Raw genomic sequence first — 24,631 nt, 5'->3', positions numbered from 1 at the left:
CCCCTCAAACAGAAGTTTAAAGTTGTACAAAAAAGAAAGAATATGGAAAAGCCCAAGGCCAAGAAGCCCAGAGTTAGCAGCTTCAAGGCCTGCATCTGTCGGTGCTGGATGTCCATCATGGATACGCACTCCATCTGCTGTCACTGCCTGGGCCTGGATCACAACTGCTACAGCTGTGGTCAGATGTCCCCAAGAGTGCATCAGTACTGCACTAGAAAGGGGTACATCCTAAGAAGGGTTGTGGTGGGTAGGAGCTCCTTGACCTAGCTTGAGGCTAAGTAGCAGAGCCGCCACTCATCCAGGAGCAAGGTGTCTTCGATTTCCCGGTTCAAGAAACTGGGACAGGAATCTTCCCCTTCACATTCCTGCAAGCATGGATCTGCCACTGCCCCCTCCTCCCCGCTGCTCTGGTGCCGGCTCCTGAGTCCGTTTTAGTTCAGCAGATGGACGTGGTGCCTTAGCAAACCTCTCCTCTGGAAGAATTCGGATACTCATTGTTTTGGACAAGCTGACAAAGACACTGCCCATGAGTGTTAGGAACGAGAAGGCTTTAAGGACAGGTGTCTTCAGGCTTCTTCATTTTCTTCAAACCCCAGTGGACCCTGTGGCTATTCCAGTTCATGCTCCTCTAGGACCTGCACCTGAGAGCGTGGCAGAGGCTGACATTGTGTCATCTGATAGCCTGGATGTTAGGGTCCCGGCCTCCTCAGGTTGTGGGGTAGTTCAACTACCGCATCAATCCATGGCTCGGGAGAGGATTCAAATTAATTCCCTCCAGACGATTAACGTAGAAACGTGGTCGCCCAAAAAGTCCATCCTATCTAGTCTGCCCATCTGCCCAACTAATTTAGCTTCACTCCCTCAGAGATCCCCTCTGTTTTTCTCATGCTTTTTTCCATTCAAATACTGTTTTTTTTTATCCACCACCTCCAATGGGAGGCTGTTCCATACATCTACCGTCATAGCTGTAAAGAAATATTTCCTGTGTTACGTTATATTATTTGCATGCCGCTTATCTGGGTAATCCTAAGTGGCTAACAAAAAACATATATAAATAAAAGCTCAAGATTACTCCTGAGTCTACCCCCTTTCACCTTTATCCTATTACCCCTTGATCTAGCGCCTCCTTTCCATTGAAAGTGGCTTGTCTCCTCTGCATAGAAACCTTAGAGATATTTACATATATATATCATATCTCCCCTATCTCCCCTTTCCTCTAGGGGAGTTTATATCTTTAAGTCTGTCTCCATATGCTTTAGAATGAAGACCACTGATTCTTTTAGTCGCTATTCTCTGCATCGATTCCAGTGGTTTATATCCTTTAGAAGCTGTGGCCTCTGGAACCGAGACCTATACAGATACAATATCACCTCCCATTTGACCATTCCTTTCCCTATGCAGCCAAGCATCTTTCTGGCATTTGCTATTGATTTATTCATCTGTTGGGCCACCTTAAGATTATCATATATAATCACCCCAAAATCTCGCTCTTCTTTCATGCTTACAAGAATTTCACCCTCAATACTGTACCTTTCCCTGGGGTTTTTGCATCCTAAATGCATAACTCTGCATTTTTTAGCATTAAATCTTAGCTTCACTAGATCCCGCCTCATGTTTTCCACATCTTCTTGGCTGTCTAACCTGTTGCAGATTTTAGTACCATCTGCAAAAAGTCAAACCTTTCCCAATATTCCTTCTGGAATGTCACTCACGAAAAGTTGAAAAGAACCAATCCAAGGACCAAGCCCTGAGCCACATGACTAGTAAATCCCCTCTTCTCTGAATGAACTCCATTTAATACTACCTTTTGTTACCTCCCACTCAGAACAGTATTTTAACCCAGTCAGTCACTCTAGGGCCCATACACTCAGTTTCTTTATAAGTTGCCTGTGTGGAACCATGTCAAAGGCCTTACTGTAATCCAAATACATTATATCTACTGCGCTCCTAACTCTGGTAAAACCCTGCTACCTCGTATCTTGCAATCCATTGGATTCCAGAATCTGCACTATTCTCTGTTTTTTGCAGCAATTCCATTAATTTGCTCACCATCTGCCTGTATTTCCCAGTCTCCTCCTTACTTCCACTTCTATGAATAGGGACCACATCCTCCCATCTCCAGTCCTTTTGAACTTTCCCAGTACTAAAGAAGAACTGAAAAGGTCAGCCAGCGAAGATGCCAACATTTCTCTCCCTTAGTACCCTTGGATGCATCCCATCTGGCACCATCGCCTTATCTACTTTAAATTTAGTTAGCTCTTTATGAGCATACGTTTCTGAAAAGAATTTAGTTTTACCTCACTTCCAGTCTTCTTTGTGTTTGTTTTATGTGGTCCTGCTCCAGTCCCTTCCACAGTGAACACCAAATTTCACTTTTTCCTCAACAGCCTCCGCATATTCCTCCTCTTCACCTGCTTCTCACAGTGCCACCTTTGCACTTCCTGCTATCACTAACATATTTTTAAAAAGTTGAATTTTCGCATTCCTGACTACTTTCTCAGCTTCTCTTTCTTTTTCTAGATATCATCACCCATCTTCCTCTTTCTCTGATCTCTTGTGGTTTATGAACGCTGACCTTTTCTCCCTTATCTTTTCAGCTACTGCTTTAGAAAAACATACCGGCCTCATTTTCCTCTTCCCTTTATTTACTTTCCTAGCAAAAAGATTAGTGGCCCTTATAATATCTCCTTTTAGTACTTGCCCTAAATTTTCTGATCCAGTTAATGAATCCTTGAGGGACTCCCCCATTTTAGAAAAGTTAGTTTTCCTGAAGTCTAGGACCCTCACCGTTGAATGTACCTTTATCTCCTGTGCTGTAATACTGAACCTGGTGATCATGTCAGCTGACCATCCATCACAACATTAGAGGTACTGTCCCCATTGGTAAGCCCCAGGTCGTGTATTGCCCCCTTCCATATGGGTTCTGTTATCAGAACTGTTCTCCCTGGAGAGAATTCAGAATCTCCCTGCTTGTGGAAGACACTGCAGCCAAGAGGTCCCAATCAACAGCCAGCAGATTGAAAATAGCACCTCCCCTTTCATAGTAATTCTGTGAATATCCTCATTCAATCTCTAGTCATTTCTTCTATCTGTGATGGAGGTCTGTGTATTACACCACTATAATTAGATGTTTCATTTCTTCTCTCCAGATTAGCCCACATTGCCTCCTCCTTATCTCATAAGCCCTGCAATTTTGTTGCTTTAATATTATTTTTTTAAATATAGTGCCATGCCTCCTTCCTTCCTTTCTACCTGGTCCTTCCTGAATATACTGTAGCCTAGTATAACTATATCCCAGTCATGGTTTTCATGTACCACATCTCTATGACAGCCACTGCATCCAAAACAGTTTCTTCCATGACTGCCTCTAGAGCCGGCATTTTATTTCCCATACTATGTACATTGCTATCCAGATGTTGCCTGTTTTCCCCATTTTTACATACCTTAGGATTTTGTTCACCTATCCCCTAGTTTAAAGCCCTCCTTAGTAGGTTTATTCAACCAAGGGTTTTGTTGTGTGCTTGTGACACCTTGAGTGGGCGTGGGCTAACCAGAGAATGGATTCAGCCTGGACTCTGGCTGTTCTCTCATAAACTAATAACAAAAAAAGAAAACAGGAGCAGTTCTGCTTACCTTCGCAGTTCACAAAATAAAGACAGCAATATAACTCATAGTTCAGTAGTATTAGCCTTCCTTACACTTCCTTCTCTTCCCTGGGGACCCTGTGTTCTCCCTGGGCTTAGCTTCTTATTCCCTTCTAAGGAGAACACCCTCAGAGCAGAGCTCCCTTCCTGTCTGTGGCTTAAATGGACCAGGCTAAACGGAGGGTGAAACATACACTCCTTCACAGTGCTCTGGATCTGAAAGATGCTTATGTATATATGCCCATTCATCGCCATTCTCACATTTTTTCGGTAAAGAGAATCTTGATTCAGATGGACAGTCAAGTGGCTATGTTCACATAATCAAGCACAGAGGTACGGGCTGTTATGCCCTCTTCCAGGAGGCTCTCCAAATCTGGTCATAGACAGAACAACACAATGCCTATCTCCAAGTCGCTTACCTTTCAGAAATCCAGAATACATTGTTGGACCAGCTCAGTAGAGTGTTACAATTGCACAGGTGATCCTTGGATCAAAGGCTTGTGGACATCTTGTTCAGTCACTGGGGAAATTTTGTGCTAGACTAGAGTGTCGGTTTATTTTATGCATACCCATCAATTTCTCTAATCGCCAGGATTGTCCAAATGGTTCTTCAGGACAAGGCAAGAATAAACCTCATATCATCAACCTGGTCATAGCAAGTGTGGTATCCATATCTTGTCAGTCTGAGAATTCAATCTCTGGTTCCATTGGGAATGTCTCCAACTCTTATCACACAGGAGAATGATAGACTCTGCCATCTGAACCTACCATCTCTGGCCCTCACAGTTAGGATGTTGAACATGCACTAGACTCTTTACTCCTTCCCAAAGAGCTAGAGGATGTTCTGATTTCCTCCTGGAAACCTTTAGCCAGATCTTAAGGTTTCAAGTAGAAGAGGTTCTTAACATGGTGTAGAATCAACCAGTTGGATCTCTTCTCCTAAGGTCAGATGGATTTGTTCAGTATCTTTTCTATTCCTGTTGCCTCAGATCTTAGCACCTTGTCAGTCAAAGTTCATCTTAGCGCCGTTGCAGTATATCAGAAGAAGGTGGAAGGGGCTCTGATCTCTCTCCAACTCACAAAACCTCATTTTGTACCTCTCAAGACAGTTGATATGAAGTTTCTCACCTGGAAAGTGTTGTTTCTCATGGCTGTCACTTTGGCACAAAGAGTGAGAGAACATCAGCTCTTCTTTCATATTCACCATGCCATCAGTTTTTTCACAATAGGGTGGTTTCAGAAACTCAACCCAAGTTCCTTCTGAAAGTAATATCTGCGCTCCATATTAATCAGGCCTTTGTGCTACTTATTGTTATGCACTAGCTGGCTCTAGTGAGAGCCATGGCAAATTCAGTGGCTCATTTCAGGGCTTCTTCTGTTGAGGATATTTGCAAAGCTGCTACTTGGTCCACTGCTGTCTGGAGAGTATGGCCTGAGGAGACAGTTCTGCAAGCCTGTTCACTCAGTAGTCCACTCTCCAACTGGTATGCCAGATTGATTTAAGTGATTGCTCCGCAATACAACCCTCATCCTGAGACTCCCCACTCTTTACGGCTAATTCATGCCTGCGTATTGTTGGAGAAAGCAAGTTTGCTTACTTGTAAATATGATTCTCCAATGAAAGCAGAATGAATTAGCCATACTTAATATCCTCCTGCCTCTGTGGAGAGTCAACTGTATCACTAAACCATAAGCTCTGGAAGAGAGTGAGGGGCTCCCAAGGCAGCATGCGCACACTGGAACTCCTGTACATGCTCAGTAATGTCTTTACTGAGCTCTGAAAACTCGGTCCATGTCAGCGCTTTCAGATGATATCACCCATGCATTATGGCTAATTCATCCTGCTGTCTATGGAACTACTTTCCTCACCAGATGTTGCTGCTTTTCTGTGACAAGTGCAAGCTCAATTTGCCAGCTGTGGTGTTTCTGAAACTATGATTGCCATGCCAATAAAGTTATCTGAATGTGATGGCAACCCAGGTCAGGCTTTTCCAGTCATCTCGGGCCCAAGTTAATATCCTTTTTTCCACCAACGCAATCCCACTCTCCCATTACACTTCCTTTCCTATCGTGACTGCTTGCCCTACTTGTACGTTTGTTTTGTGTGTCCAGGAATTAGAGCTAGGTTAATGCTGTCTCCACTCCTTGCTTTATCTTTTAGGATTCAGGCAAAGATCCCCAGCGCCAAACCCAAAGAAGAATGAGAACCCTTCTCTTCTATCCAGGAGCCACCAACAGCAAGAAGGATCTGTCTCCTACCCCTCCTCTCTGCACACCTAATCCTAGAGTGTCCAGCTGACTCAGTGTTTCACCCCCATTGCATGTATGGAACTGTAGTCCTACTTTTCTTGGAGAATGTGTAACTTCAACCCCAAACAGAAGGAGTAGGGTAACCTGCAAAGGGTGGTTACAATCCTAAACACCTTGCTGGGCAGATGGATGGATCATTTTGGTCTTTATCTGCCGTCATTTACTATATAGATGCAATGGGGCAAAACCAGGACTGGCCCACCCTATCCAGTTGACATGAAGCCAGTTGGGTCCCCTTTCCAGTCTTCGTCTTCTTGGTGATAATTCATTGCGTAATTTCTTCTCATTAACCCTGCTTATCTTCATGTCATATGCAACCCGGACCACCATTACTGACAAAGGCAAGGGAAGCGCAACAAGGGACCGTCTCTAAACTGCTCACATAGCAGAGAAGTGCAGAGACAAGCAGAAGCTGCCAGATAGATTTGCTGACTTAATTCCTTAATCTTGCTTTTTAACACTGTTTCTAGTTTTTCAATGAGAGATGAGGGATAGGACAGCAGTGCAATATGCATGAATAGGCCCTGGAGATGAGGAAAAGACTAGGAAATTGCATTAAATCATTAATCATTAAAATGAACTGCTAGAAGTGAGGAAGAGAAATTTTTATATATGGGATCATTGTCCAGACTAAAGTTACATTAAGTTAAAACCCAAAAAGCCTATGGCTGAGAACAGGCAAAAGTTTGACCCATGACTCAATTTAACAACTCCCATGAGTCTCCAGATGTCAAATTTTAGTATTCCAGTGCACGTCCCCGCCCCCCCCCCCCCCCCCCTCAATTGTAGCTGAGGTTTACAAACCAGCTCTGAGTCTCACTGAACCAGCTGAATCTGTCCTGCTTTTATAGCTCCCTTTTCCAGGAGTTATAGGGCATTTCTCATTACAAATGGTGCTGGATGTTTACCATGGAGGGTGGGAGAAGAAAATACCTTGAAATATCAGCAGTGTGATAGTTGTGACTTCAGCTCTGCTGCTTCTCACCTCCTTCTGTGGGACTGAGCTCATCTCTGCCCATGGGAGGTAGGCCACACTTTGGTGGCTGGCTCAGTTACAGCAACCGTAGCTCTTCGAGATATCCACGATGACTGAGCTTGATACCTATACTAATTCACGACCTGGATCCTGAACCTTCCGTTGCTTCTTCATATGTCAGGGTTTTCTACACCCCTTATTTCCTCTAGGAAAGCTTGATTAGTGTCCACAGGTCCAGATCAGAAGCAGAGAATATGACAGCAAATAAGGACTGTAAAGCCCATCTGCTCTGCCTAATTTAACTTTGACCTTAGTAAATCTCTAGCCTATGCTTTTATGCTTTAAACTTTCACACAAAGAATTTTTGATGCGTGGTTCCACCCTTCTGACTCTACACAACCCAGAAGGCTTTGGGATGGTCATCAAACAGGACTTAACAACCTCACCCCTACAGTGATGCTGGCATGTTCTGGTCACCCCTTCTTGCCCAGTTTTCATTACACTTGGAAAGCAAAGCATGGTGGGTTTTGTTTTCTAGCATTTTCCTGGTAGAAAAAGTGGGCCCTGAGTTCCCAACTGCTTTGCCAAGAAAATAAAAAAACAAACCTGTACTAGACCACTGGTCTCCCTGAGGAAGCAGGTTGGTTTACAGTGTTTACATCTCTAAAACTTAATCCTCTAGGGTAAATGTCCTTTCCCACTAATTTTTCTTACTGTAATATTGGAACATCACTTGGAATAAATTAATATACCTCACTGTTGTATTTTGAGACATTTCTCTCATGTTCGTTCATAGTGCTAGTATAAGCAAGCCTAGACCCTTTCCATCTCCCAAGGTAGCTCCAAGGTTCAGGCCTGGTCTTTTCCATTTTCTTAGCAGAGCACTCTGGAAGAGTTTGTGCTATCTGAAGCTATAAGAGAAGCATGAGAATTAGATGCGGCATCATCGCCACCATCATTCTAAGTTTTAAAAATCCAAAAGCCAGAAGTTGTTTCCACTGAGAAACTAAAAGCCTATAGATCCCAAAATATATTAGAACTGGATCATCCAAAGCAATCTGGTTGCTTGACCCAGCAGTCAGAATTTGGCCGTCACAATTTGGTCCTCTAGACTGAGAACCCAAGCAGGAGAAAAGCACATTCTGTGTTGTCATTAGCAGTGCTGTCCTACTTCAGATGGACAACAGGGAGCCCTATACATAACCCATGGATATGTACCACTAGAGCATGCAAAGTCGAAGACCAGCTGATGTCAAGCACCTAAGAGTGCCTTAATATATGTGAGAAGTCTTTTGGCATGCAGCTAATGACTGGAAAATTCCCAACACATGGAAAGGTTTTGAACCATAAAGACTGGCTTTTGGAGACGATTTATCATATAGATCTGTCTGTTTAGTAGAAGGTATCTCGGTGCTTGTGCACCAACAATGAGAATTTGAAATGTCCTCTGCTCCAAGATCGGTAGGCCTAGAGTTGTCACCTTTATTGTTCAATTTTTATCTGGCTCCCCCTGCCACTTTAATTCAAGCATTAGGTTATATAACATTTTTTTTCACAGATGACCCAGTCTATGGTGATGGCAGGAATAAACAAGGTAACTTTAACTAGTGTTTAGGTCACATTGCACAATAGCTTTGTTATTCATAAATAAAAGTTAATCCACAGCAATCAGAAGCTCTGTGAATAAGCAGACAAAATTTTCCTATGAACATCGTTCTTTAAACGGCTGGCACAGACATTCTCTTGAAGGATGTTGGAACAGCCTTGGGAATTAAAATTGATTCTAAACTCATATTTCTCATCAGATTCTTTTGTGATTCATACTTCCTTTTGTATTTATGATATATCTGCTGGGTGAGACCTTTTCTAAGTGAGCATGGTCTTCAAACTTTAATTCATGCTTTTGTGCTATCTAGACTTGATTATTTTAGCATTTTATATCTAGGTTACCAAGCATGATCATCAGATGGCTTTAGGTATTGCAAAATTAATCTTTGGATTAAAAATTTGCATTCATGCCTCTTCTTCATTAGAGAAGTTACACTGTTTGCCAATTTTATGTAGACTCATATTTAAAATACTTTGTTTTGTGTTTAGATCACTTAATAGAAGTCAACTCTAGTACCTCTCTGAGTTTCTAACTCATTACCATCCAAAAAATCTTTGCACTTTGTGCAGAAAGATCTTCTTTTGGGTCCTTTACAAATTAAATTGGAGAGTACAAAATGGTCTGCTTTCTCATACCAAGTCCCATTCCTCTGAAATGCTTCGCCACTTAAGATTTGTCTTGAGGCTGCATATTTAAAATATAGGAAAATGGTGAAATTCTAGCATTTTAAGCAGGCTTTCAGTAAGTAGTCCCAACTTTTTATCTGTTAGTTTCTTGTTTATTATTTTTAATAGCTATGTTCACTGTTTTATCTTTCTATTGTTTATTTTTATTGTTTTATTTGTATGTTATTTTTTCTATATTGTTTAATGCCCTTTTGGACTATAAACCGCTTTGATTTTATTTGAAAGTTGATTTTATTTGAAAAGTATTAAGATTAAATAAACAAAAATTATTCCATGTTATAAGAAACATACTAATCCTGTCCTGGTTTTACCCTATAGCATATAATGATTACAAAGGTAAAAGTAGGATAAGATTAATCAGTTTCTTATACCATAGAGCCAGGTGGCAACTGTGATGAGGCATGGCTTTCTACCAGTAAAAAGGACATCTGAATAAGGACATATGAATAAGACTAATAAAATTACAAGAAGAGCAGGTTTCTTACTGCTGTAAGAACTTCAGGAGGGGGTAAGTGGAGTTTTAAAATGTGGAGCAAGCTAGTTGGCTAATAATGTTCCATTATGTTATAATAATCATATAATAAATTGTTAGGGGACACACCCAATGACCAAAAAGGAAATAACAAAATAGAGGAGCTAATAGAACACTCAAATAAATATTGGCAAAAGATGGGAGAGTGTAACAAAATATATTTAATTAGTCCATTGTATATAGTAGAGGTCGATAAGCTTTATTAAGTCAAAAATCAATCTGAAAATTCAGAGTATAACTGGTGGATGACAGTTGCCAGTATACAAAAACAGGACAAGGACCCAGTAATAAACCTGACCAAGCCATGTTTCGCAACAACGCTGTTTCAAGGGGAAGGCAATCATCTACAAATGCAAAAGCAGAAAGCAAAGTGAGGGAAGTCTTGAAAAGCTGGTAGGGGAGATAACATGGGCCAGTGGCAACATATAATCATGGTTTTCTTCCCGTTTCCAGTTGGAAAATGGAAGGACACAGGAAATTCTGTGTCAGCATCAGTTCAAGGTAAAAATAAAAGGTCATGTTTGAAGGTTTTCTTAATAACCCAATAGGGATAGCCATGTATCGTAAAATTCTGAGACATGGTGTGAGCATGTGTGAGAAAAACTCTATGGGAAAAATACAGCTGACGAAGATGGAGAAACTGTCTAGTGAGGGATGTTCTGTCTTAGCGAACAGGGATGGTATCTGCTATAATGGAGGAGAGTGTTCTTATCTGTCAACTTCATGTAGATGGCGTAGTGAAATGATTATCAAAGAGATCTGAATGTCCAGGAAGATGATCATCGAAGGATGATATTGATACCTCTCTTGTTTTGCTTTCTGATGCAGCCATAACCTTCATGATCATCTGGTTTCTTCCGAGCTACCGCTTCTTAACCCATATCATACTCCTGACAATCCTAAACATAAGCCATGTGGTTCCTGATTAGCATGCACTTTCCCCCTTACTATTTCCATCTTTATTCATCCCACTTCTGGTCGTAATTATTCGCGTAAGAATCAGACTGACTGTTTACGTTCTTCTGTGTCCATGTTCGCTTCTGTGTATTGGAAAAACCCTATGCAATGTAAAAGCTCATAGTTCTCGGACTAAAGCTTCTTTAGTCTCTCATTGGCTTGAAAACAATCACACTATATCTGATTTGAGATTTTTTGTCCTGAAATATTGTTTTCACCCCACTTGTGGTGGGAACATTGCTATCCATTTGCTCTGCCATGAACAACATTGGATATTTTCTCTTAATACATTACATCCATCTGGTCTCAATTCTGAGATCAAATGGCTGTCCTGGATTTGATTTCTGTTTTGTTTGATGGTCCGCGGGCTAATCCCACAAACTCCTGCCCTCACCTTTAGCCACCTATCTTCCATTGCAGCAGGGCTCCACCATCCCTTCACGTGGCGGGACACTGGACCCACGGACACATCAGGAAGCGGTTGAGCCTTCATGCGGCAGGATGCAGCTGACTGAGCATGCCAAGGCTCTCTAGGCATGCACGTCATGCTGAAACATTTAAAGGGACTGCAGCGGGAAAACCTCCACAGCCTATAAAAGGGCAGCTTCCCAGCTGCAACACGCTTCAGCAATAGGCCCCGCTACTCCGAGTAGGCTGTGTTGCTACAGAGTCTCATCATTAGCCAAGCATTGTCCAGCCCAGCCTTGTGTTCAGTCAACCTTGTCTTCAGTTCAGCCCTGCTTTCAGTGGTCCTTACCTTCTGTGCTCCTCACCGGACCTTCTTGCCTATATGCCCCTTCTTCCCTTCGGACGGATACCTGGATTGACCTCGGCTTATATTAACCTCTGCCTGCCACTGACCTCCGCTTGCTCTTCAACACGCCTGATTGTCATCCACATATGACCCTGCTATCCACGGACCTCCTCTTCTGCTTCATCTGGATCTGCCTGCTGATGGTTGGAACCTGCAGAGCTCCTCCCTGCAGGTTGCGCCAATCCCTCCTCAACCTAAGGGTACACAAATGCAACAGGTTGCTGAAGCCATAGACCCAGCAGGCTTGTCCTCAACCACAGGCTACATGAACAGCAGCAAACCTTGGAGCTCCTGACTACTTCATGGATCGGCTAGTTACCTGTCTGAATACTCTGACCAGTGTTGGGGTGCCGCCTTCACCCACACCAGCACTGCCACTTCTCAAACCCAACAACCGGCTGATTCCACAATTTTTGGCTTCACTCCAGTACATCTGGGATCCCAAGTGTTGTCGGGGATTCCTGAATCAGTATACATTTCCAACTACAAGCACCACTATTCCCGAATGACAAGGCAAAATCCACCTACATGTTGTCTCTGCTGGATGGCTGTGCCTTGACTTGGCCATCTCCCCTCTGGGAAAGAAGAGACCCACTTCTGCTCAACCTGCAACAATTTACAGAACAGTTCAGGACCATCTTTGAGGAGCCGGGTTGTGCGGCAGCGATAGCATCCAACCTCCTCCACCTACGTCAAGGCTCTAGAACCTGGCGGCGTATGCTATAGAATTTCAGACTCTAGCAACTGAATTAAATTAGCGAGAAGATAGTCTGACGCCATATTCCTTGAAGGTATCTCACCTAGAATCAAGGATGAGCTTGCTGCCCAAACCTGTCCACTTCATTGGACGAACTCATAGCCCTGACTGGGAAAATATATCGCTAGCTACAACAAAGAGCCCATGAGACCCATCCAGCAAGAAGGAGCATTACTTTGGCACCTAAGTTCCAAAACCTTCCCTTACCCACACTGCTCCTCTATCCACCTCGCCTACTTCAGAAGAGTCCATGCAGCTGGGGTGGTGTTGCTTAGCCCCAGAGAAGAGGCTTCACCATTGGCAGCAGGGCCTCTTGTTCAATTTGGAGTTAACAGTCTGCTAGGGATTAGCAACCTGTTGTTATTTAGGAGAGTAGTGGGTGGATCCTTGGACCGGTGGCAGATGATCACGCCCCCGGGGGAAGATCCCGAGAGGAACCACCAGTCAGGCTCAGAGTATGAAGACAGACACACATTAGTTCTTTTATTAGACAGTATACTGAACCACCAGAGGTGGCAGTAGTGAGCTGGAATGCCCGGCTGGGCTGTAGTCCCTCAGATACTGGAACAGCGATCCCTGGAGGCTGAGCTGTAGAGAAACTGAAATATAGTGAGTAGGCAAGGTATGCAGAGTTCATGTACTGAACCAGATGGTAACACTCACACAATGTCTCATAGAAACCCAGGAGCTGGAATGTATAGGCCCTCGAGGAGCGAGTGCCTGGTTCCAGGGAAAGCTCCGAGAGAGCGATGGTAACTGACTGATGTAGTTGGCAATGATGACTTCCAGGCAGAAGAGAGCACCGAAAACGTCTGGGAATGAGGGCCCTCGAGGAGCAAGTACCGGTTCCAGACTGTCACCTGAAAAACAAAGGAGAGAGCGAGGCCCCCGAGGAGCGGGTACCCCTGGTAAGTCCGAGGAGGCAGAGTAGCTTAGGTAGAGTAACCCTTTCTAACTTGATGTGTTAGCAAATTCTAAGACCTTATATATCCGTCGTAGGTGACGTCATCTTCGGGGGACGCCCCTGAGGTTCACGCCATCGCTGGTACTTCAGTCGGGGCTGCGCACGCGCCCCTAGGCCTCCAGGAAACATGGCGGTTTTTAGCGTCTAGCCGTTCCGGGGATGCCGGAGGACTTTGGCAGAAGAACGCCACGGCAGCCAATCTTCCTGTGGACGAAGAGGGAGGCGCCAAAGAGGTAAGGAGGGCGGAGAGAGGGCGTCGGGAACCGACGGATAGAACACCTCTGTCTATATTGTGCTGGCCAAGGATACTTGCTGGCTTAATGTCCACTGAGGTTAGGAAAGCTCCAAGTCTAGGGTCCCATGGGGAGATGACCCTAGGCCTCACTGTTCTGCTCCCCATCTACTGGTTCAAGTGACCCTGGAGCTGGGTTCCATAGCTTTTCCATACAGGCCTTTGTGGATTCTGTCTCTGGGAGCAGTTTCATCCTGAAAGAATTTGTCGAGCAATTTTTGATTCCCATGGTCAGTATGACCTTTTCCATTTACAGAGATCCACTTCCTGGTCAAGTCACTCTAGTGACGGCACCCATGACCTTACACACTGGCCTCCTGCATCTGGAGAAACTCAGCCTACATGTAATCTCCAGGGCCATCCATCCTGTTATCTTGGGGCTACCCTGGCTTCAATTGCAATTTGACTGGGCTACCCTGCAACTTACCCATTGGGGCTGCAACTGCCTGGACTCATGCTTGAAAAATATTGAATGTTCTCACGCTATGACTGTGGCTACAGCATGTCCTGGGCTCCCTCTGCAGTACGCAGATTTCCAAGATGTCTTTTCAAAGAAGAAAGTTGAAGATCTACCACTGCACCACCCCCTATGATTGCGGCATTGAACTCCCAAGCTCCCATGCGGACAAGTCTACCCACTCTCTCTTCCTAAGACTCGGGCTAGGTTCGACTACATTCGGGAAAATCTGGAATGTGAACTTATTCGACCATCTTCTTCTACGGCAAGTGCTGGGTTCTTCTATGTTGCAAAAAAAGATGGCTCCCTCAGGACATGCATTGACCATCGCAGCCTTATACCATCACCAAGAAAGAACAGTATCCATTACTGCTAAAAAATAAAACTCTTTGATCGCCTGCAAAGAGGTAAGATATTCACCAAACTGGACCTTAGGGGAGTGTATAATTTTATAAGAATCAAGGCTGGTGACAAGTGGAAGATGGTATTTAATTCTCGTAATGGACACTACGAATACTTAATCATGCCATTTGGGCTCTGCAATGCCCCTGCAGTTTTCCAGAAATTGGTCAATGAGATCTTTCGTGATCTTCTCTGCTCTTGTGTGGGCATATATATAGATGATATATTAATCTTTTCTCAAACACTGAGCTCCCACTACCGAAATGTCCATCTTGTTCTCCAATGACTGCAAGAAAACAACCTCTATGGCAAGTTGGAAAAATGTCTTTTCAAACAAGAAAAACTTCCCTTCTTGGGATACATAATGTCTTGTGATGGATTTCACATGGACCTTGCCAAGGTATGGTCCATCAGTGATTGGGCCCATCCCGAGGGGCTCCAAGCTCTACAAAGATTCTTCGGATTTGCTAATTATCGTCAGTTTATCCCAAACTATTCAGCCATGGTGGCATCACTAATTGCCCTTATCCGCAAGGGTGCCAAAGACTGGCCAACCAAAAACTCTGGAGGCATTTCAGAAGTTAAAGAATGCCTTCATAGACGAGCCATATCTGCATCAACTGTATCCTGCATGGCCCTTTGCTCTAGAAGTTGATGCCTCATCACTAGGCATAGGGACTGTCCTTAGCCAACACTCTCCAGAGGGAATCCTTTGGCCATTTTTCTTCTTTTCTAAGAAGTTCTCTCCAGTTGAACATAATTATAGTATCAGAGACCAAGAACTTCTGGCTAACAAACTAGCTCTCGAGGAATGGTGTCACCTACTCAAGGCAGCTCAACATCGAATTACAATATATACAGACCAGCACCTCAAACATTTACACCAAGCTCAACAGCTAAATGCAAGACAAGCCCATTGGTCCTTGGTCTTTGCTCACTTTGACTTTGAATTGCTATACTGACCAGCACTCAAAAACCTATGGGCAGATGCCCTCTCACACTCCTTTCAGTGGCTCACGTGTCCATCCAGGAATTGCGTGAAATATGGGAATGGACCAATCACCTGATTGAGACAGCCACTGACCTAGCAAAGAAGACAGCAGATGCCCATAGGAGACCAGCTCTTCAGTTCAGAATTGGAGAAAAAGTCTGGCTAAGCACTCAGCTTTTACACTTGCAACTCCCTTCCATGCACGCTATGTCGGACCTTTCCCTGTACTCCAGCAACTGGAACTCCTCAAACCAGTGGTACTCCAGGATGTGCCCATCAATTGGGAATACAGTATACGAAGTTGAGGAAGTGTTGGACTCCTGCTGAAGGGGCAAGAGGATTGAATACCTCCTTTCATGGAAGAAGAAAATTTCTGGGAGCCAGCCTCCAATATCTTGGATCAGAATCTTTTGATTTTCACCAACCCAAAGCCAAGGAAACCCAAAGTCTCAGGGAGGGGGTTTAAAGGGAGGTGCTGTTATGTTCGACGGTCCGTGGGCTAAACCTGCAAACTGCTACCCTCACCTTCAGCCTCGGGCCAGCCACACTGTCCTCCATTGCAGCAGGGCCCCGTCGTCCCTTCACTTGGTGGGATGCTACCCCCAGATGCACCAGGAAGCCACTCGGCCTTCACGCGGCAGGATGCTGCCGACTTCAGCATGCCGTGTCTCTCCCTAGGCGCGTGCATGCAACACGAACATTTAAAGAGACCATGGCGGGGAAACCCCCGCGAACCCTGAAGATGATGTCACTGGTGCTGGCCTATAAAAGGGCAGCTTTTAAAGACCAGCACCTGTTGCCGCAGCACACCTCAGCAACAGGTCCCACTACTCGAGTAGAGCATGTTGCTATAGCATCTCGTCTTCAGCATCTTGTCTCCAGCTCCTGCATTGTCTTTGGTTCAGCCCTGCCTTCAGTGTGCCTTACTTTCTTTGCTCTTCACTGGACCTCCCTGCCTATCCGTCCCATCTTCCCTTCAGATGGATACCTGGATTGACCTCGGCCTGACCTCGGTTTATGTTAACCGCTGCCTGCTACTGACCTCTGCTTGCTTCTCAACATCCCTGATTGTGGCCCACCTATGATCCTGCTAGCCAGGGACCTCCTTTTCTGCTTTGTCTGGGTTCACCTGCTGACGGTGGTAACCTGCAGGGTTCCTCCCTGCGAGTTGCGCCCATCCCGCCTCAACCTAAGGTTCCATGACCGCAACACCTATTGATTAATGGTTCTGTATGCTATGCGTTCCTCTTTCTATAATTGGGTTAATATTGTCATGTGACTGGCACCGAATTTCTGATTTAAACTGCTTTTCCATTCCCTGTTCGGACTGCTGCCATGCAAAGAGCTTACTGATGTAGCTGGACTTAGTAAATCTTGTTGATACTTTCATTATACTTTTAAGTGAGATTTATTTATTGTCTAGCCATTCACAACCTTTGTGTTACACTGTATTACTATTTTTGTATTTTTGCATTTATATATTTACGATTAGATGTCTTGTTTTTCTCCACTTTAGTTAGTTTCCTGACATCTCGTTTTATCGGCTTTTGTATTTGTAGATGGTTGCCTTCCCCTTGAAACAATGTTGTTACAAAACGTGGCTTGTGATGAGGTTACTACTGGGAACTTGTCCTGCTTTTGTATATGGCAGCTGTCATCCACCACTATATTGAATTTTCAGATAGATTTTTGAATTAATAAAGCTTATCTATTTCTACTATATAGAGTGGATTAATTAATATATTTTGTTACACCCTCCCATCTTTTGCCTAGAAAGGAAATAAGCCAATGACTCTTAAAGCAGTGGTACAAGCTGGAGTCTTCAAAATATCAGCCTGCCTGTTTCTGTGGCCGTCTCTTTTGGTCTTATTGTTATATCTTTTTTGCACTATTTTATTTATATTTTCCACATTTTTCTTTAGAATAAAATGTATGCAGTCATTCATTAAAACCACACACACACACATCTTTTAAAAACCTTCCTCCCTCCCTGCCCGGAGTCTTCTCTTCGGCTGTCTATGCTGTGTTCATACCTTATGTATTAGTGCAGTGCTTGCATGGGGAGCTGCTGAAGATGCACTCATCAGCTGTCTGTGCTGTATTCATACATTATGTATATCAGGAAGATGCCTTCAAGGGCTTGGGGACAGGAATCAGCACAGCAGTGCCTCCTTATGTATAACAGTAGGAGGCACTTTCAGAAAATGTAAACACCTCTAGCTCCTCGGGGGCATGATACAAATCAAAATGAGGAAGGGTATTCTCAATGACTGTTCTTAATTCTGTTCAGTTTTCCAAATCTGTCTATTGCCCCCTGCTTTACCTGGGATTTTGATAAAATTCATTATTTATAAAGGGATGTATAAGTGCTGGAATCAGGTTGCAAGGAGAAAGCAGAGACACACAAGGTTCTATATGTAATCATTATAAAACTCATTAAGGGCTGTCTGTTTCACTTAATTCTGAAATATTTTCCTTTGAATTTGAAATTAGTAAATAAATATTCCCTGCTCCCTCGGGAGAAAAGCTGTCTCCATTCTTAATTCCGAGATCCACATGGTTTTTAAGTAATTTTGTTTAAGACAAGTAAGAAAACATGGCTTTGGCAATGCTTTCCAACATAGATTTGTAGAAGCTCTGAGTCTAGGTTGGTTTTTGTTGGGGATGTGTTTGGGGGGAAATTCGGAGAGTGGTGGAGGGAGTTATGTGTTGGAGGGATGGATATGCATGTGGCTGGGTAGAGTATGTGGAGATGTGGAGATTGTGTTTGGGTTATGGAGGTGTGAGTATGTGGGGAGAGTAGGTGTGGGTGGGTGTATGTGAGGTTAATAGAAATATAGAAATGACGGCAGAAGAAGACCAAATGGCCCATCCAGTCTGCCCAGCAAGCTTTCATATTTATTTTTCTCATACTTATCTGTTACTCTGACCGCTGAGGTCAGAGCCCTTATTGGTAATTTTTTGGTTCTAATTTCCTTCCACCCCCGCCAGTTGATGTAGAGAGCAGTGCTGGAGCTGCATCAATGTGAAGTATCAAGCCTAATTGGTTAGGGGTAGTAACCGCCGCAATAAGCAAGCTACTCCCACGCTTATTTGTTACCCTGCCTGTGCAATTTAGTCCTTGTTGATTGTTGTCTGAATATAATTCCTTTTTTCTTCATTCCTCCCCTGTCGTTGAAGCAGTGAGCTGCGCTGTATATGTATTCAAAGTGAAGTATCAGGCTTGATCGGTTCGGGGTAGTAACCACTGTAACAAGCAAGCTATTCCCATGCTTATTTGTTTTTCCAGCCTGTGCAATTTAGACCTTGTTGGTTGTTTGAATATACATCCTCTTTTCTTCATTCCCCATGCCATTGAAGCAGAGAGCTGCTTGGATATGCATTGAAAGTGAAGTATCAGGCTAATTTGGTTTGGGGTAGTAACCGCTGTAACAAGCAAGCTACTTCCACGCTTATTTGTGAATGCAGATCCTTTTTCCCACATTTCCTTTGCCGTTGAAGCATAGAGCAATGTTGGAGTTGCATTAACCGTGTGCTGTTTATTGAATAAGGGTAGTAGCCGTCATTCCCATAAGCCACCCCCATGCCTCTTCTGGATGTGTGTGGGTTGGGTAGGAGGTTATGTGTAGCGGGGTCATGGGGTGTAAGGTTTTTTGGAGATGCGGAAATGATTATAGGTGGGTGGGAGGTTGTATTTGGGAAGGATAATCCTTTCATGTGTGGGAGGTGTGTTTTGGGGATATCAGTGTGTGGGGGTCTGTATGTAAGTGTAGATTTTGATATCCAGTCTATCTTGTTTTCCTTCTCTGATGTAAACACGCTCTAGGAATGCCTCTTCGAAGTCCGGCTAAAAGTACCTGCGCTTTGGAAGACAATGTATATTGTAATCCAGATTGAGGGAGGCCATTCTTCAAACAGTCCATAGGTGTCTGAATGGAGCGGGCCACCTGGGTCCTGGCCCAACCAACTTCTCCTGTGTTAGAAATCACAGAGCCTGAGATGCATGGGAGGATATTTGAAAGATAATCATTTGTTTGCAATATTACTGTGCAGTTTGATTCTTATGACTCAATAATAAATGCATTGGAGACCAGGACAGAATGTTAACACTGGACTATGTAAAAGGGAAACTCATAAATGAATTGTTTTCACTGAACTGAGTGACTACGGGAGACAAAGGGAAGCACCATGAGGCAGCTCTGCATGGGGGAGGGCGAGAAAAACAGAATTTTCAAACTGCCCTCACTGCACAGAGAAGGTTGGTGTGGGAACACAGCCCAGAAAAGCAAAAATTCTTCATAGCACAACCAACACTAAATGTCACGAGTTGAGGTTAGTGAGCCCTTGGGCTGCTGTTAAGTTTATACAGCCTATCTTGTATGGGCTGATACACCACAAGGCTAGATCATCTGCCTGACCAGCCACCTCTCCCTTGGGTTGCGCCCGCAGGTTCAGGCAGGGTACATAGGAGTAAGTGAGATTGGTGTCTGGGCTGGGTAGGCGGAGAGCAAGGCGAAGTCAGGGGCCAGATGGAGGTCAAGGCAGGCAGAGAGCAAGGTGCAGGCTGAGATCGAGGCAGGCGGAGAGCAAGGCGAAGTCAAGGTCCAGGCTGTGGTCAACATCGAGAAGTCCAGGGGGAAGAGACACAACAGGACAGACAAGAGTGGGGAAGGCAGGCTGGAGACAGAGGAGGCAGGCAGGAAAGGCAAAAGAAGCTGATTTGATGTGGTTTCCTTTTATTTGTAATTACTTGAATCTTTGCCTCCTTTTTCTTGGATTCTATCATGTTTTGTAAATGTGATTTAAAATCAATAAAGAAATAATTATAAAAAAACAGGCTGGAATACACAGGAACACGCAGAATGAGCAGGAGACCTGTTGCAGAGGCACTGAATGGTGGTTCTGAGCTTCCTTTTATATTAGCCAAGATGTGATGTTATCAGTACATGTCGCAGGAAGTCCTAGCAGCCAGACCTGAAAAAGGGTTTACAAGCTACAGGAAGTTCAGGAAGGGTCCTTGGATGCAGCATGATGCTGGAGGCTATGCTGGGGGTGCTCCATACTAGAAAGATAAGGTATGTTATACTAAGTTACCATTGCAGAAAGGCAGGACATTTAAAAAGGAATTTCTCAGCCTGGAAACTTGATAGCAACAAATGATTTGCTGAGACAACAGAAGTAGCTAAATGTACAAGCAGCCAGAGAAACACTGAATTGCTTTGGAACTTCCCTCAGAGAAGTAATGTGGCAGGCATATTGATTCAGGTGTAAGAAGCGCCATGACAAAAAATAAAGACAATTTCACGGACATTAATTACAGGGTGAAAAATAAAGTGTTCCTAGCGGATGGAAATCGTGTTTCTGTGATGGGAAAAGGAGAAGGGCACAGAATTCTCATGCAGGTTGTGCTGTCTGTGCCAGACCTGAAAGGAAGCTTACTATTCAGTGAAACAGCAGACAAGCAAGGGCTTCCCTGTGCTCTTATGCAGGAACATACACAGGCTTTGTAGTACAAGGGGTTGCAAGTGACAACATGTACAGAATTATCTGCACAGATTGTAAGCCCTCCAGGAGGATAGGGAGATACCTACAGTACCTGAATGTAATCTGCATTGAAGTCCTGACAACCATGGACTATAAATCTAAATGGAATGAGTGAATGAGGTAACTTATACAGCCCCCACATCAGGACTGCAGGCACCTAAGGCACAGGAATCTGGGGCCCACATGCCCAGAGGTAATAACTGACCTGCTAAATATATTGATGACAATGGATTTAAAGATATCAAAGGGGAGGAGGTGTGTAATAAATAATGATATTGTCCAAAACAATTTAGTATACAATTTAGGTACAAACATAGACCTAGATTCATCAAAATGCTATGTTTATGGCGCGAATAGCACAGGCGATAAAGAAAAGGGGCGTTTCTATTTAAATTGCCTGCCACACTGCATAAGTAAATATCGCACCAGCATTGGGTTACTGCACGCGGTATTGTGGCTTCGCACGTGGCGTTGCATCATCACGCAGTGCGTTATGTTTTGCTACAATATAAATACTGGTTTCCTGCACGGGCCTGTTGGAGGGTGTGTCAGGAGTTTGGATAGAGGAGGTAGGTGTTGGTGGGTTCTAGGAGATTTATAGTGAATACTGATTGTGGTGTCTTGTTTGCTGTTGTCCTCTGTTTCCCTTTCCCTTTGTCTTTTGTCATCTTTGTTGGAGTGAAAGGTTTTGTTTTAGTCCAGTTTGTCAGTCTGTTTTTTTGTGTGGAGGTGGTGAGGAGGAGTGGAGAGATGTTGAGTGGAGGTGGTGAGGAGGTGTGTGTGTGTGTGCGCTGAGGCTGAGGAGGTCTGTGTGTGAAGGAGGTGTGCTTGGAGGTTGTGGAGAGGATGGAGCATGAGAGGGATGGGGAGAGAAGAGAGAAGAGACATCAGGATAGGGGGGAGGGGCCGTAGAGGGAGGATATGGGCAGGAGTGGCGGGAAAGGAGTCAGAGTAGGAGTTGGGATAGACGCAGGAGTAGAGAGAGGCAGCATGGAAGGAATAGGAGGGTGGGGGAGGGGGGAAGGGTCTAGTCAGGTGAGTTTTGGGGGAGGACTAGGGCAGGGTAGGGATAGAGAGACTAGGGCAGAAGGGAAGAGAGTTGGTAGGGCAGGTGCAGAAGGGGGGAAGAAGGGAGCGGGACGGAGAGGAAGAGGAAGTAGCACCCCCTTCTGGCAGCCAGCCAGCACCATGTGCTCATCTAAGAGCCATAAAGTTCAGCATGCAGGAGAACGACCTGGTGGTTGCAGGGGTCCTGCAAAACTAGCCTCAGCTCTTTGGCAACCAGGCGGCCAAGACATCTAAGGCAGCAAAGGGGCAGATGGGGGGCAACCTGGCACCGTCCATCAGCAGGCGGAGCAGCATGGAAAGAAGTGGGGAGCAGGTCGCTCACCGATACAGGGACATTAAGTCCCAGCTGAAGGCCAAGGTGCCAGCGAGAGCCAAGTACCAAGCCTGACTGGAGGAGGAGCGCCCTGTCCAATCCAGCTGACGCTGATGGAGAGGCTGGGAGCGGATGTGTTCGAGGGCATGGCCGAGCAGCTGGACATGACGCGAGCTGCAGCCGGTAAGTTCGCCTCAGCTGTAAATGGACAGGCTGCAAGGGGGGGGGGGGGGGTGGGGGGCACACATCTTGGCATAAGATGATCACTATGCAAAGAAGCTAAGTGCGCCTCTCATGCCAAAAAAAAAAATAAAGGCCATTTGCTGGCATATGTTCTTATGTCTTCTTTTTGGTTTCTTCTCTTTTGTTTCCACAGCTCTTGAGCGCCAAGCTGCCGGTCCCTGCCAGGAATGTCCAGGGCCCAGCTGGGAAGGCCCCAGGCTGAGCCGGGATGCCCCTGGGAGCATCCTGCCACTCGTAGTACTCCAGAGGCCCTTACTGATGGATGCGGAGACACAGGGTTGCAAGGAAGAGGAGGAGGAGCAGCCCATGCCACAGGATTCACAGCCAACTGGCTCCAGATTTTTAGGATAGGATGATCCAGTCCTGGTTTTACTCCCTTGCATGCAGGTACTTATAGTACTTGATTTTCTTAGGGATTACAATAGGTAAATCAGAATAAGTCCCAGCATGCAATGGGGTAAAACCAGGACTGGATCATCCTGTCCTGAAAATCTGGAGCCAATTGGCAACCCTATGCCCATGTAGAGCTTTGGGCAAGAGCATAAAATGATATAAATTAAGCCACTTGAAGTGAAACAGGATGAAAAATGGAGAGGATGTCGTCAGTGTTCAAAGGTAGATATTGAAAGATCACATGCCTTACAATGGCCACAAGGTGTATCGCCAGAGACAGGTATCAGTGAAGCAATTGGTGATCTATATTTGGATGAAATGAGACTATCATGCAAATTGCAACCTCGGTGGAAAGCAAAATGAGGGGATTTCTTGGAAACAGAACTTGGTGAAATACAAGACCAATGGCGTTTAATACTGGCACAAACAAATTTAGAGAAATGAGAAAAAGGAAGGACACATCCTATCCTCTGGATGGGAATTAGAAGGTTGAAATAGGAAATTTCTGTTAATCTATAGAGCGCGTTTAAACCCAGAATTAATGACATGGGGAGGGGGTAGCCCCACTCTAGAAATTGAGAAGACATATCCCATGATTGTGACACAAAATCAGCACGCAAAGAACATAGTTTTCTCAGCTGGAAAAAAATGGCATCCTGGGATACCGTTCCAGAGGGAGCAGGATGGTGGGTGACGCATGCTTTTATCGGTTTCTTTTTTGAAAACTCCTAGTAGCAAGCATACTGTTGTGAATGGATACAGAAACATTTAAAAAGGAAATAGTAGAGGAACGGATAGTATGTGAAAAGCAAGTCTTAGGGTCACAGGAATTTAACCAATGTAAAAATTCTTAATTGAATGGAGTCTCCCCTTTGGAACATTGGTTTAAAAAGCCTTTAAAAAGTATTGGCGTAGGCATTTGAGTTAAACCTAGTCTGATCAGTTGATTTGGCAGTTTTACGTTATTTTCTACTCAGGCAGAATTTAAATGATTATGAAGCTGTAGGAGGAATTGGTATGTATTCTCCAGCAACAGTTACTAGGATCATCTTGGGGGGGCTTGTCCTGCTTCTTGTAATGATGCAGTCACACACAGTACTGATCCGTTTTAAAGAACACACTAACGGTAGTGAGTGCAATATTATCCCTGGATTGGCTAAGAACCTGTAACGTCGTTTCTATGTTGTACTGTCCTGGTCTAATTTTATCTGTTCTTATTATGCATGTTTGTTATGTACTCTGCCGAGATCTTTGGATCTGTCTGGGCTATAAATCGTTATAAATAAATAAATAGAGCCTCCAGCAATAAATTACACAGCCTAATTGTGCGTCAACTGAAAAAAATGCTTTCTTAAATTTGTTTTAAATCTGCTACTAGTTAGTTTCATGGCTTGTTCCCTTGTTTAAGCATTATTTGAAAGAGTAAATAATCATTAACTTGTTCCACCCCGCTCATGATTTTATAAACCTCCATCATATCCCCTTTCAGTCGCCTCTTCTCTAAGCTGAAGAACCCTAACCTGTTCAGCCGTTCTTCATAAGAGAGCTGTTCCATCCCCTTTATCATTTTTGTTGGCTTTTTCTGTACCTTTTATGAGATATATTGCCTGTTACAGTCAATATATATTGTTTCAGTCTGTTACAGTCCTTAACTGTACTCTTATCCTCTTTTGAAGTTC

General features: G+C 44.3%; 1 protein-coding gene across 1 annotated transcript in view; it reads left to right on the top strand.

Annotated features, from left to right (window-relative positions):
• Positions 1-8,722, top strand: part of LOC115072913 (reticulon-2-like) — a 40,258-nt gene extending 31,536 nt beyond the window's left edge. Inside the window, exon 7 of the mRNA XM_029570909.1 lies at positions 5,806-8,722. Within this exon, the coding sequence (XP_029426769.1) occupies positions 5,806-5,848 (43 nt within the window). The 3' untranslated portion in view covers positions 5,849-8,722. The remainder of the gene's footprint in view (positions 1-5,805) is intronic.
• Positions 8,723-24,631: the final 15,909 nt, after the last annotated feature.

The sequence above is a fragment of the Rhinatrema bivittatum genome, chromosome 11 (assembly GCF_901001135.1).
Source record: "Rhinatrema bivittatum chromosome 11, aRhiBiv1.1, whole genome shotgun sequence".
NCBI lineage: Eukaryota > Metazoa > Chordata > Amphibia > Gymnophiona > Rhinatrematidae > Rhinatrema > Rhinatrema bivittatum.
This window is presented reverse-complemented; position numbering and strand designations above follow the sequence as displayed.